Source organism: Nanorana parkeri, unplaced genomic scaffold (assembly GCF_000935625.1).
Source record: "Nanorana parkeri isolate BGI_ZX_2015 unplaced genomic scaffold, ASM93562v1 scaffold447, whole genome shotgun sequence".
In the NCBI taxonomy this organism is placed as follows: Eukaryota; Metazoa; Chordata; class Amphibia; order Anura; family Dicroglossidae; genus Nanorana; species Nanorana parkeri.
In genome coordinates, this window is record NW_017306715.1 from 971,075 (window position 1) to 984,141 (window position 13,067).

At 41.3% G+C, this 13,067-nt stretch overlaps 1 protein-coding gene across 2 annotated transcripts in view; it reads left to right on the top strand.

Moving 5' to 3' along the window:
• Nucleotides 1-13,067, top strand: part of RIC1 (RIC1 homolog, RAB6A GEF complex partner 1) — a 90,182-nt gene that overhangs the window by 7,859 nt on the left and 69,256 nt on the right. For both annotated transcript variants that reach the window (XM_018560307.1, XM_018560308.1), the window contains exon 2: nt 4,771-4,878. In XM_018560307.1, coding sequence (XP_018415809.1) covers nt 4,771-4,878 — 108 coding nt within the window. The remainder of the gene's footprint in view (nt 1-4,770; nt 4,879-13,067) is intronic.

Genomic DNA, 13,067 nt, shown 5'->3' on the forward strand with positions numbered 1-13,067 from the left:
TTTTTTTTTTTTTTTTTTCCACTTGTGACATTTTAATAAAGTTCTACTAAAAAAGAAAACCAGTGCAATGCGGCTCGATCAAGTGCTTTCCTCTGGTTTAAAGTAGACCTATAGTTTTTAAAAGTACGGCTGCTGGTGTGAAGGAGCCCTAAATGTGTAAAGAATAACTGAGTGTACTGAAGGAAGGAGGAGGGTCATGATCTTTAGGTTACACAAGGCAGGGAAATATTCTAGAATTGTTACGCACGTCACACTTTTCAGTGTAGGTATACTTCTTCAGGCCATTTTTACTTTGACATGTCGGAAAGCCCCTGTTTTGTATTTTCTTTTTTTCTTTAAGTTCAGCTCTAGCATACTCTGCATTTTTAAGCGGTAGCATAGAAACCTGTGTACTAATCATGTGGCAACTTTGTCCCTTTCACTCCTAGAACACTACAATTCATTTAAAATGAACTGACTACAGTTAATATAAATGTGAACTCCAATCATGCTGATACACACTTGAAATCCTGTGCATAACTATAGAGCTGCCAATCATTTTTTATTATTTCCTATGACTTTTGTTATCTAGGCACCCCTGACGGAAAATACAGCCAGGATCTCACCCTTAACCACTTGGTGATGCTTTCTGTCTTATTAACTGTTGTCATCAGAACAAATAGAGAAAGGGCAAATCTACCTAGCAGGATGAAAACTGCAATAAAAACCTTGCGCAGAGTGTAGCAGTCTGGGTCTCCAGAAGTCAGATGCAGCCCCTGCACAACTCAGTGAGCCTAAAAAGGAACTTTACCCATGTCTTTGAAATGACAACAAATACAACTTTAGAAATGTTTGTAATGACAATCTTCAAACAGATACTTCTAGATAATTGCCGGCTTTGTATTCTTTGCATACCTTATTTTTATTTTCTTCCCCAGTCTTCTGGCAGTGGCCATGTTTACTGAGGATAGATAGATTAAAGGAGAACTGTGAGGTGAGTGCTTTTCACTAGTTCTAGCCGACCTGTGACAATGAAACTGTCACAGGTCGGCTCAGTAGATCGGTAAGTGAGCGAACACATACCGGCGTTCGCTCACTTCTCGATCTTGTCACGGCAGAGAGCCGTGACAAGGGTGGGGCTGGATTCCCCCCCTCCCCGCTCCGATCCTCTAGATAGGCAGAGCCAGCTGTCACTCACGCAGCTGGGCAGATCCAGACATAACTGTCGGGATCCGTTTCAGCGTCTCAGTATACCGCGAGCTGTAGCGGTATACTGGCGGAATACTGAGCTTAGGGTGACGGGAGGACGCTTGTTTGTGTCCTCCCGTTACCCTTAGGAGAACTATGGGGAAAAGCCCTAACCCCATAGTTCTCCTTTTTAATCTTCCTTTATTTCCTGGAACTCTGGCACATGTGACCATGCACATCATCTCAGGGGAGGAAAATGCCTTTTCCTGAGATCTTGTGAGATTACAGATGAGATTTCCCAGCAATGCTCTGCTGATGTACCCTTCCCAGGATGCAACACTTGGACACATTTACATAATTTGTGCCCAATAGCACCAATAAGTGGAAATCCAATAATTGGAAGTAAAAGAAAAATATGTTTAACTAATGAATATAAGGTGATTTCATATCAGCATGCAGAGCTGCACGCTGATGTGATTTTTGTTTTAGTGAAAGGGGGTAAAAGTTCCACTTTACGTACTGTTGATTGGAACACTGGGCAGGGGGAATGTCGGATCGCCGATTAGCAGCTGTCCAAATCTTCAGCATGTTGCCAGTAAAGTGCATTTTTCCTGTTGCTGCAGCACACCAGTACAGTAAGAAAAAAAATACACCCATTTTTTATTACTGTTTATGCAGCCTGACCATTACAAATGCTGGGCATTAATACTGGATTACAACATAGATCTGGAAGAAGTACACAAAGGACACCAAGATACAAGTATACACATGCCTCTTGTATTTAGATTGTTTGTTAGCTGTCATCTTTAAATGTCTTTAAAACATCTTTAAAACCAAACAAGGGAATTACTGGGAAAGGAAGTAAAAAGAGAAAACAAAAAAACAATAAATAGGAGAAAAAAAAAGAAAAGGGTAAGATCTGTAAAGAGTAGAAGTGTAACATTCGGATAGAAACTTGATGAGGAGTGCAGGAGTGCCTTATACTCCAGGGAAGTGGAATAATTCCTCCAATAAAACCAGGCCTGCCAAAATGTATTGTGCCTCTGTTGGAGAAAACCAGATCTTCCATGCATCCAATCTCTTAACGTTTTATCTTTAAGATTAAACACTAGTGGAAAAAATGGGAAACACATCTCGATAATACAGTAAACTCTCAGTTATCTGTTATTCAACTTACCAGAACTCTCAGCTAACCAGAAAAAAAAAAATCCAGTGTACTCACTGTTTTGCTGATCTGCTGCATGTATTATCCTGGAAATGATCGTGTGTCCATTTGTCTGAATTTGCTCTAGAGAGGCGGAGCCAGCTGTCAATTAGTCAGTGGGGTGGATCCTGACAATATTGTCGGGATCTGTCCCAAATGCACAGCTCTTCGCAATTTTTTGTTGTTGTTGATATGTTAGGAAGTGTTGAGCATTTATGCTATTGATGTCCAAATATTACTTCTAGCAAGCACTTTATGTGATTTTGTCAGCAGGGCTGTGTTTGAGGTTTGTGCAGATCTAGCCATGTTTGACTGATGATGCCCCTTCGCACAGCTCAAAATGATTTAACAACTCCTTTTTCTTCCCCTCCCACCTACCACATGAGTTCTGCCTCAAAACTAAAACCAGTGAATTGTGAACAGAAATAAGAGAAGGCAAGAGAGTTGAGTTGATATGTAAAGAAAGAAATATATTGCAGTTTACTAGTCCTTGGATGCTGTGGCTGCATTAGGTTTGTTTTACAAGCTGTTTTCTTTATTTTCACCTTGTAATCCTGCACTTTAGAGTATGTCTCATGCTTGAGTGCCATCCTTAGGCAAACCAGGGAGAAAAATCCATTGAAAAAAATGATCCAGCACAAAGCATTTCATTTTACATCCAATATTCATCCAGGAGCATTGCTGGTTTCAATCTGGCTTGGGGAAAGGTGGTTATAGAAGTGAAACATTGCCATGTAATGAAGCTGTTGTATATTCATAGTTGTATATTGATACTGCTGCCAGGACTTTCTCCGTTTTAATGAGGTTGAATAAAAGTTTGGCTGTATATGAACTCTTTTGTGCCAGAGCAGTTTTGGATATGTAATCCAGTATATTTACAGCGTAACAGGGAGACTATAATGTAATGGGCACAGAACAAGGTGGAGAGCTTTGATGCGCATAATACAGCACACCTCTTATGAACACAAGCCTTCTACTACTCCTTTTCCCCAGACACGCCATTGATGCCCTCTACCGATTTTGTTGCCATAGCCAGCTTTTGCAGGAGCACCACAATTTATGTTGGTCCATTTAATCTTTTATCGTTTTTCTTTAGAGTGACACTAAACTCAGCAGTTAAATCTTAAAAATGCTTTCAAGTACCTTTTTTTTAAAGTGGCATTAAAGTCACAAATATTTTTCTCATCGACTCCCCCCTCCTCCATGCTGCTTTTAAGGACTTTCCTTAAATGATGCCTCTGGATCCGAACACCTTCTTCCTTCCACTTCTATTCAGCAGTCCCTCCAGCATTGGTGCCAGTCTCTGATCCACCGCAGACTGATTTGCCACGCGGTTCTTAATGCATAGAGATGTCTATGGGACCGAAACCACGCGACATCCACCTGAAAATTGCTCCTGCATCTTTTTTGCGTGACGCAACACTTGGAACTGTGGTCACTGTCTGGTATGGATTTTTGTGGGTTTTTTTTACGCGTTATCGCACAACTGAATCCACGCAATACAATGCCTAGGTGTGAACCAGGCCCGAGGCAAAAGGGACACTATTCCCTGTAGATGGGTAGAGTAAGTTGGTGCTACTTGTTCATAATGATACCATGTGTTCTTTGAGTCCATCATGTATCTTGGTGCAGAACCTGTTACCCCACAGAATTGACTTGCTACCAAAATAAAAAAAATGTCAACAAAACAATTTTTGTACCACTGCTTGATTCTCTTTCTTAACACCTTTGCCCAGACTATTAACATTAAAGCTGAACTTCAGGCACACAAACAGTGTTAGTACTAGTGCATCCTTGTCATTGGGCAGCTCTTTTTACCCTTCTGGCTCATGCACGTCAGCAAAAAAAACTCTGCATTCTGATCCATAAATCAAATAGTTTTATTTTACAGATCTGAAAGCAATAGTATTGTATGATATAGGCCCATGCGCACAGCTGCATTTACATCAAAAAATATTTGAAAATTTTTATATATATATATAAAATTATAGGACGTACATTGACATTGATCTTGAAGTGGTGATACCAAGGTCATGGTTGCTGCTGCAGCTGTGATCTTGGGATCGGTTTTTACAGCAGGCGGAGAGCTTTAGAGTACAAGTGATCTGGGTAGCTGTAGAGCTGTCCGATCACTTGTACCAGCCTGTGAAGGTGCTGACCTGCTGCAATCCTTGCAGTGGTTTCTTCCGCTTCTCTGGGGGCCTGAACCACAGCAAAAGGTATCAGGATACCAGCAATTCCTGCTTAGAGCTGTTAGAAGCCCGGCTTCTAACAGATTCCCTCTCACTGCAAATACACTGAGGTAGTGAGTTGTGGAGTGGAAAGATATATTTTAGTGTATATATAATCACATACACACTGTATATTCCTTAACCATTTTTTTTTCTTCTGTGTTTTAGCCCAGTGTGCTAGTAGCCAGTTACAAGGAGTCGGCGAAGACAGCAGCCCAGTTTGGAGCATACAAGCTGTCAGAATGGAGGCCAGACAGCAGTGTTATTGTGATTGCGGTAAGTCTGATTCATAATTCTCAAAACGCTTCCTAACTTCCTATATATGCTGAATATTTTATTCAGTGTGCAACCAAAAAAATCCCTGGTGACCAGAACTAGTGACCCTATTAAAAGATTTCCCATCTATTCCTGTTCTGATGACAACCCAAAATGTAGGCTTTTCTTTTTCTTTCAGTGATAAATCTCCAGAATAAATAAGAGGGCTGAATCTCCCATAAGGTGCCCATACACTGTTCGATTCTCGTACGAGAATCGCGGGAAATCCCGCGATCGTACGAGAATCGAGCAGTGTGAACGAAGACGTGCGACCGTTTCTACTGTACGGTTGCACGTCTTTTGTCTAAGGAGCACGCTGGTTTGAACGGTGCTCAGGAGACAAATGCCGAACGGGCCGGTGTGCGCACGCACACACTGCCCGTTCAGCATTGCGGTCATGGGAAGCCCGCCCCTCAGGGGGGCAGGCTTGCGATGATCGAGAGTACGATCTGCCTGTCCAAGATGGGCAGAGCTAACGTTTTTTTAATCACTTTACAACCATCGCAAGACTAAGGTCTTGCGATGGTTGTAAAGTGTATGGCCACCTTTTACGAGGACACAGGCAGTAATAAAAACCAGACCGATGTTCTGATCCCTCTCCACTGAAGTTTGGGCTTCAGTTGCACTTTTTCATTGTGTTAGGTTTCATATTAAGGGATTTCAGCTGAACTCCATGAAGGTATAAAACATCAGTTAATACAGCTAGGTATTAGCTAAATTACTAAATGTAATGGTTTTTAGGGTGTGTGTAGAATTGTGATTGTTTCCTAAGGGTTTCTTTGGGCATTCACCTACACAAGATAAGTTTGTTACATTTTGAAATGTACAGTATACAAGGAAAAGGGTGGAGGAAAACAAATAAATGGATGGTAGGGGGCAATACACTGCCCTAAGTATTAGGCTTAGTTCACACCAGAAACTGCATCACAACTGCGTGTGTCTGGTCAGTTGCACTGCGATCCGTTTTGATGCGTTTGTGATGCGTTTTTTCCCCTGGATGATGCCACAATCAATTGTTTTTTGGTTTTTTTTTGTATGCAGTCCGTTGTGTTTCAGTGTTTTGATGCGTTTAGTGCAGTTAGATGCAGGTAAAGTCGGACAAGCAGTACTTTTTCTGACTGCAGTCGAACTGACTGCAATGGTGTGAACGCACAGGAAAGCATTGTGATGTATTTTGACTGCAGCAGTCAAAATAAACGGACTGCATCACAACTGCATATGGTGTGAACTGGCCCTTAGGTAAGCCATTGGCTAGACACCTTGTGGTGACAAGTTTCTGTGCAAGTCTACTTGTATAGTGTTTTGTACCATTTATAAATGGGAACTGGCATTCTCAATACTTGCAGTGCATTCAGAAAGTATTCAGACCCCCCTTCACTTTTTTTCAATTTGGTTATGTTGCAGCCTAATACAACAGTTGTTTAAATTCTTTTTTTCCTCTTTAGCCCTCATTCATACTGTAATCGTCCCGCATGTACAGCTCCGTGCTGCGTGCATGGCCGTTTCGAGCAGGTCCCGGGAAGGACAGGTGCTGTGTGTGATTAGTACGCAGCCACCGTCTTTCTCTATGGGACTACGTGGCCGTACTCCCCCCTACGCTCACCTCAAGTGCAGGTCCGTAGGGGTGCGTGTTTTCTGGCTCGGACGCAGACAGGATCCATCCTGTCAGCGTACGAGTACGCTCAGCCACGCGGCCGTGCAGGGCGTACATAGTCCCATAGAGAAGGACGGGGGCTGTGTACTAATGAGTATAAGAAGTTATGGACACCGGCACTCCAAAGTAGAAAAACTTCTCTTTATTGACGTTTCATGCAACAGTAAACAGTACACTTATTGCAACATTTCGGGGTCACACAGGATCCCCTTCATCAGGCAGAACGAGTTTGTACTAATGAGACGCAGCACCTGTCCTTCCCTGGAGCTGCTTGGTACGGAGCTGTACGCGCGGGCCGATTACAGTGGGAATGAGGGCTTAATCTACACTCAGTACCCCATAATGACAAAGTGAAAACAGAATTCTAGAAATGTCTGGGAATTTAATAAAAAGAAACAATTTAAATCTCATATGTACTGAAGTATTCAGACCCTTTGCTCAGTACTTTGTTGTAGCACCTTTGGCAGCAATTACAGCCTCAAGTCTTTTTGGGTATGACGTGACAAGCTTTGCACACCTGGATTGGGGGATTTTCTGCCATTCTTCTTTGCTGGTCCAACCAAGCTCAGTCAGGTTGGATGGGGACCGTCGATGCACAGCCATTTTCAGGTCTCTCTAGAGATATTCAATAGGGTTCAACTGAGGGCTCTGGCTGGGCCACTCTAGGACATTCACAAAGTTGTCCCAAAGCCACTCATGTGTTGTCTTGGCTGTGTGCTTAGGATAGTTGTCGTTATGTTGGAAGGTGTTGTTTTAAATTCTTTTTTTTTTTCCTCAATGTACACTCGGTACCCCCGAATTTTAGAAATGTCTGTCTGTAAATTAAAAAGGAAAAACTGAAATATCACATTGTCATAAGTATTCAGGCCCTTTGCAACAACTAGGTTTGCAACTAATGATTATTTTCATAATCGATTAGTTGGCCAGTTGTATTTTGTTTTTTTCGATTAATCGGATTTAAAAAAAAATGTAATACCATCCTCAATTTAAAATACACAAATGCAGTTTTCCAAACTTAAAGTTTACTTCTGAATAAAACTGTGTGCACAATTTTTTGCAATTGCTCTGCACAGCATTGCGGTACCGTGCGTTCCAGTGCAGGCGATTAACACTGGGTGTGAGGCGCATTTGAGGTGCCATTGAAATTATTGGCACTGCAATGCACCTCCCGCAGCAGAATTTGTCATGCTAAAACCGAAAATTACCTTTTTTTTGTAACTTTTTTTAATCATTGTATTGTAAGCACATGGCGCTTGAATAGCTTCACCCAGGGAATGACAGCTGCCAGTGGCAAGATTCCGCGGACGGCAGCTGAATGTAAATACAGCAGGTAGTGGGCTCGTGCAATAACCAGCCTGCTATTAGCTATTTCAAATTGCAATAGCCAATAACAGGGTGGCTATTGCACCCGCCCACTGCTTGCTGTGCCCTCCTTCCAGCATGGAGGAAATCTAGGGGATCCAACCAACTAATCAATAATGAGAATAGTTGACAACTATTCTCATAATCGATTAGTTGATTGCAGCCCTAGCAACAACACTTGAAATTTAGCTCAGGTGCCTCCCATTTCTCTTGATCGTTGCTGAAATATTTCTTCACCTTGATTAGAGTTCACCTGTGGTAAATTTAAATTGATTGGACATGAAATGGCTGCCCACTGATGGTCCCCATCCAACCTGACTGAGCCTGAGAGGATTTGCAAAGAAGAATGGCAGAAAATCCCCCAATCCAGGTGTGCAAAGCTTGTCGCGTCATACCCAAAAAAACTCGACACTGTAATTGCTGCCAAAGGTGCTACAACAAAGTACTGAGTAAAGGGTCTGAATACTTCAGTACATGTGAGATTTCAATTTTTTTCTTTTCAATAAATTCACAGACATTTCTAGAATTCTGTTTTCACTTTGTCATTATGGGGTACTGAGTGTAGACTAATGAGAAAGAAAAAAAGAATTGAAACAACTTTAGTATCAGGATGCAACATATCCAAATTGAAAAAAGTGAATGCTTTCTGAATGCACTGTATATAAAAGACATTAACAGAAAAAACAACTGTAGTATAAGAACACACCACTATACTTCCCTTTTATTGTTTACATATTTGAAATGTATCTGATGAGTTAGTTGAATAACCAGTTTTTAAATATGCTTCATTCATATAGAAAGCAACAGTGTAGAGACCTGCTTTGCTTTGGTGTGAAAATATGTTCCTCCTTCTGTATGTATTGTAAGAAATGTTATCAAACTTCATGGTGCCTTCCTAATGTACTGTTCTCTAGATCAGGGGTAGGCAACCTCGGCACTCCAGCTGCAGCTACAAGTCCCATGAGGCATTGCAAGACACAGCCAAAGTAATGACTCGCAGAAGCATGAAGGGGTTTGTAGTTTCACCACAGCTAGAGTGCCAAGGTTGCCTGCCCTTGCTCTAGGTACTCAAATATCTTATTTTAATGGCTTGTGAAAGTGAGAGCCGTATTAGAGGTTCTACAGGTTGATATGATCGGTTCATTAGTATTGCATTTGAATATAAAACCACATTCCCGTGCTTTCAGTTATGTATGACCCAAGGCAAAACTTTTTTTGTTGTTGTTGGAAAGAGTGCAATCACTGTCAGTTTTTATTGCTGTTTGTGTCCCCATTGCGGATCTTCACCCTCTCTAACTATCCTGGTCACTAATGTCACAAAATTTCGAGTTGCCACCAGAACAGTAATAGATGGGAATTCTTCTAGTGTGATCACATGTTCCTGTGACAACGGAGGAGATATATCCCTCACATTTGAAAGACAACCTTTCACTTGCTGTTGAGTCTACAGGACAGGAAGTGAAGGGGGATTTTCCTAATGAGATACAATGGCAACCCCCCACAAAAAAAGCAGTTTTAATCCTCCTCCTCTGCTTTATACTAAATGTTGGCTTCTGTATACTTTCAGTATTTTGTCTTCTGTATACATACTTCTGTAGTCTGAATGTTGCATTACTAGCTTTTTAACTACCTTGGTTCTGGAGCAATTTATTTTCATTTTTTAATTCAAATGTTAAAATCTGCATCTATGGCCAAAAATTACCTAAACCTCAAAACAAGTATATATTTTCTAAAATCTGTAGCATAAAAAGATGGGAGTTGCAATATTTTACGTTCCATGGTATTTCCACAGCGGTTTATCAAAGTTATATTTTCAGGAAAAAAATGCACACATTAATTTTAGTTCCTATAAACTCAATTTTTTTTTTTTTTTTTTTAGAAAAGATGAGGTTGCGTAGAATAGGTACCAAATATGTCAAGTCTGAAATCTGTGTGTGCGCCCGTGAAATGGCAGAAAATATGGTACCCAAAATGATCAATAGGTAAAGCCATTACCGCGCATGAGTTTAGAGTTAACCCTAAATCCAAAACTTTGGCATGTGCTGTGATACTCAATATATGTTGGGCAATCACTTGCATACACGGATGCAGTCTACGTGTGTGTGTGGGTGTGTGGGTGTGTGTGTGTGTGCGTGTGTGCATTCATTTTATTTAAATATGATTTACATTTCTTAACCCTTTTTTCTTTTTCCATTTTATTGCTGTCACAAGGGGTTTATTAATAATCCATTTCTTTCACGCCTTACATTAATAATCCATTTCTTTCACGCCTTACATTAATGAGTAGTAAAAAGTTTAAAACCTCAATATTCAAGATGGATAAATTACAGATGTTCTGACTGCCTAGTTGACCTAAGCATAATGGGTTTTCATATGCAAAGAATGTGTGTAGCACTCTTGCAGCTCTGGATCCTGGTTTTGAATCCCTAGAGGGAGTTTTTAAATGGAGTTTTCATGTTCTCCCTGTGTTTTTTCCTGGGTTTCTTCTTGGTTTCCTTCCAATCTGGCTGTATGGTGTATGTGGTAGGGACATTAGATTGTGGTGTTCTTTGGAGACCAGGACTGATTTTTAAATGGCTGTGTGTACTCTCAATAGCACCGAATTAATACTACAGTATTAATATTGGCCAAAAAGTTGGGAACAGTGATCTGAAACTAGCAATGCAGCAAAATGCATGAGGTTTTGGGTTTACTTAAGTTTATTTACATGAATATGATTGAATACCATAGATGGCTATATGGCTGTTTTCCTTTGCTACATGACACTGTTGAAAACAACAATATAGCAAAACTGCAATATACCGTATACAGCACTCTCTGGCCGCAATCTAACGTTGCAGCAGGTGGCTGGAGAGAAGTAAAACTGCGGATCACCCGCCTTATTTTACTGCCCGTCTAAACAGAGCCTAACGGAATTAAATGGCAGAAATTTAGCATTGAGTTTGGCAGAATTGATAAACAGGAGCAGTAAGACAGATTTTGTGACAGATTTGATACAAGGTTACAGCATCATAATTTTCTCTTTTGGCTGCTCTAAAGTAGCTCTGCAACAGATAGGAACCTGCCCCTGAATACTTCTAATTGCGTCTGTTTAGAGTGAAAAATCTGTCATCTACAGTGATAAATCTGTCGCAAACCTGTGCAAATCAGTTGCAGTTGGCTGCCTCGGATTACAGGCTCAGGGGCGTGAATACATAGAGGAAGTGTTGCATAGGCTTTGCAAACTTTGAGGCTGATTTGTGTCTAATAGTGCTGCCAATTTGCTTTATAACTGCTTCCCATTGAGATTTGACCGGCAGTTTATTGCCGAGGAGTACAGTGTTCTCTCTACCATCATTATCATAATTTGGTCTGTGTTTGAAGATGTGGGAGGCCCCATAACTCTGTAGGTTAAAAAGTGATAGCCCCACTGCAAGGGTAGTAAAAAAAAAAATCCACTGCTTCTAACTTTTTTTTTTTTTTTTATTATCTCGTTGCACTTCATTTTATTAGCCACAGCCAGCTAAATTTTCCGGAAAAATGGCTTTTCTCTGTGCAAGGCACAATGTCCGTTCAGCTGGCACCATAAAAGTGATCATATGATTGGGAACCATGCTGACTGGTACCTGATCTGACATTTAATTATAGCGCTGACAATTTTTGCAGCAAATTAGTGCACATTCACATCAGTCCCTGCCCTCAAGGAGCTTACAATCTAAGGTCCCTATCTCGCATGCATGCATGGAGACAGAGGGAGAGACAGAGGGAGAGACAGAGGGAGAGACAGAGGGAGAGACAGAGGGAGAGACAGAGGGAGGGAGAGAGAGAGAGAGAGATCCACTCATCTGTGACGAGAGGACGGTGGAGCCCGACGAGCAACTTCCCGGCCGGCCGTTGTAATTACATGGTCGGCCGGGAGCTTAACACAGTCAAGCGATCGAGCATCTCTATAGACGCTCGATCGCTTGTATTAGCAGCTGTCCCTGCCGGTCCCGGGATCCGCTGTGCCCGATGCAGCCAGGACCGGCACGGCTCTGTGACAGGATCTCAAAGGGAGTTCAGTTTACGAACTCCCTTTGATCTCCTCTCAGTCCCCGAATGCAGGAAGTGATGTATATTACATCACTTCCTGCATTCAGTGTCACTCTCCAGCTAGAGAAGCTGATGAAGCCGATCTCTGCTTCATCAGCTTCTCTGGGGGTCCCTAGGTGACATTAGGGGTCTTGGAGACCCCTGATGTCTCCATACAGAGGACCTGTCATGTAAATTGGCTATCCCATAGGGGGCTTCTTAGCCCCCCCATGTAATAGCAATAAAGTTGTGTAAAAAAAAAAAAGTAATACAAAAATGAAAGAATCATAAAAAAAAATTAAAAAAGAAAATTTTTTTTAAAGTCCCCGCCCCCCACATACACACGGAGATATGCGTCGGGTGCACCTACGTATGAAAACGGCGATTGTGCCTATTGTGCCGCACATGTTGCATATCGCCGCAAACGTCGGAGTGAGAGCAATAATTCTAGAGCCATTAATCACTGATAACACTAAAGTGATGAGCAGTAAAAGCATTTCAATCGTCGCCTATGGGTGTTTTTTGCGGGTGCACGCAATTTTAAGGCTTGACATGTTTGGTGTCTATTTACCCGACGTGACCCCGACTTTTATGTTTTACTAAAAATATGGGTAAGAATAAATGTTTTATAACATAATGTAGGGAAACTTTTTTTTTTTTTTTTTTTTTACATCTATGGTACTTTTTTCATTATATAGTAAAAAATAAAATAACAACCCGTGGGGTCACAAAAGAAAGCTCTATCTGTCCCCCAAAATTTTTAACATAAATTGCAAGGCTATAGTCCGCTCATGCTGACTGGTGACATTTTTGACTGACTGGTAAGACACCATCAAATTTTTCAAGCCCTGTATATATGTGTATGTGTATATGTACCTCCTAGGTGCCTAAACTTCATACATGCAGCAGTTTGCCCCTGTGACAAAGTTTCTGTAAAGCTGAGCTCCAATCATGTATAAGAAAATGTAATCCTGTTATGTAATCATAACATTTATTATTATTATATCCCCCTAACATTGGGAGAAGGGGGAAGAGTTAGTGGTTATTTCTGTTAGACTGACAGCACTGTGCAATCCATCTAGTG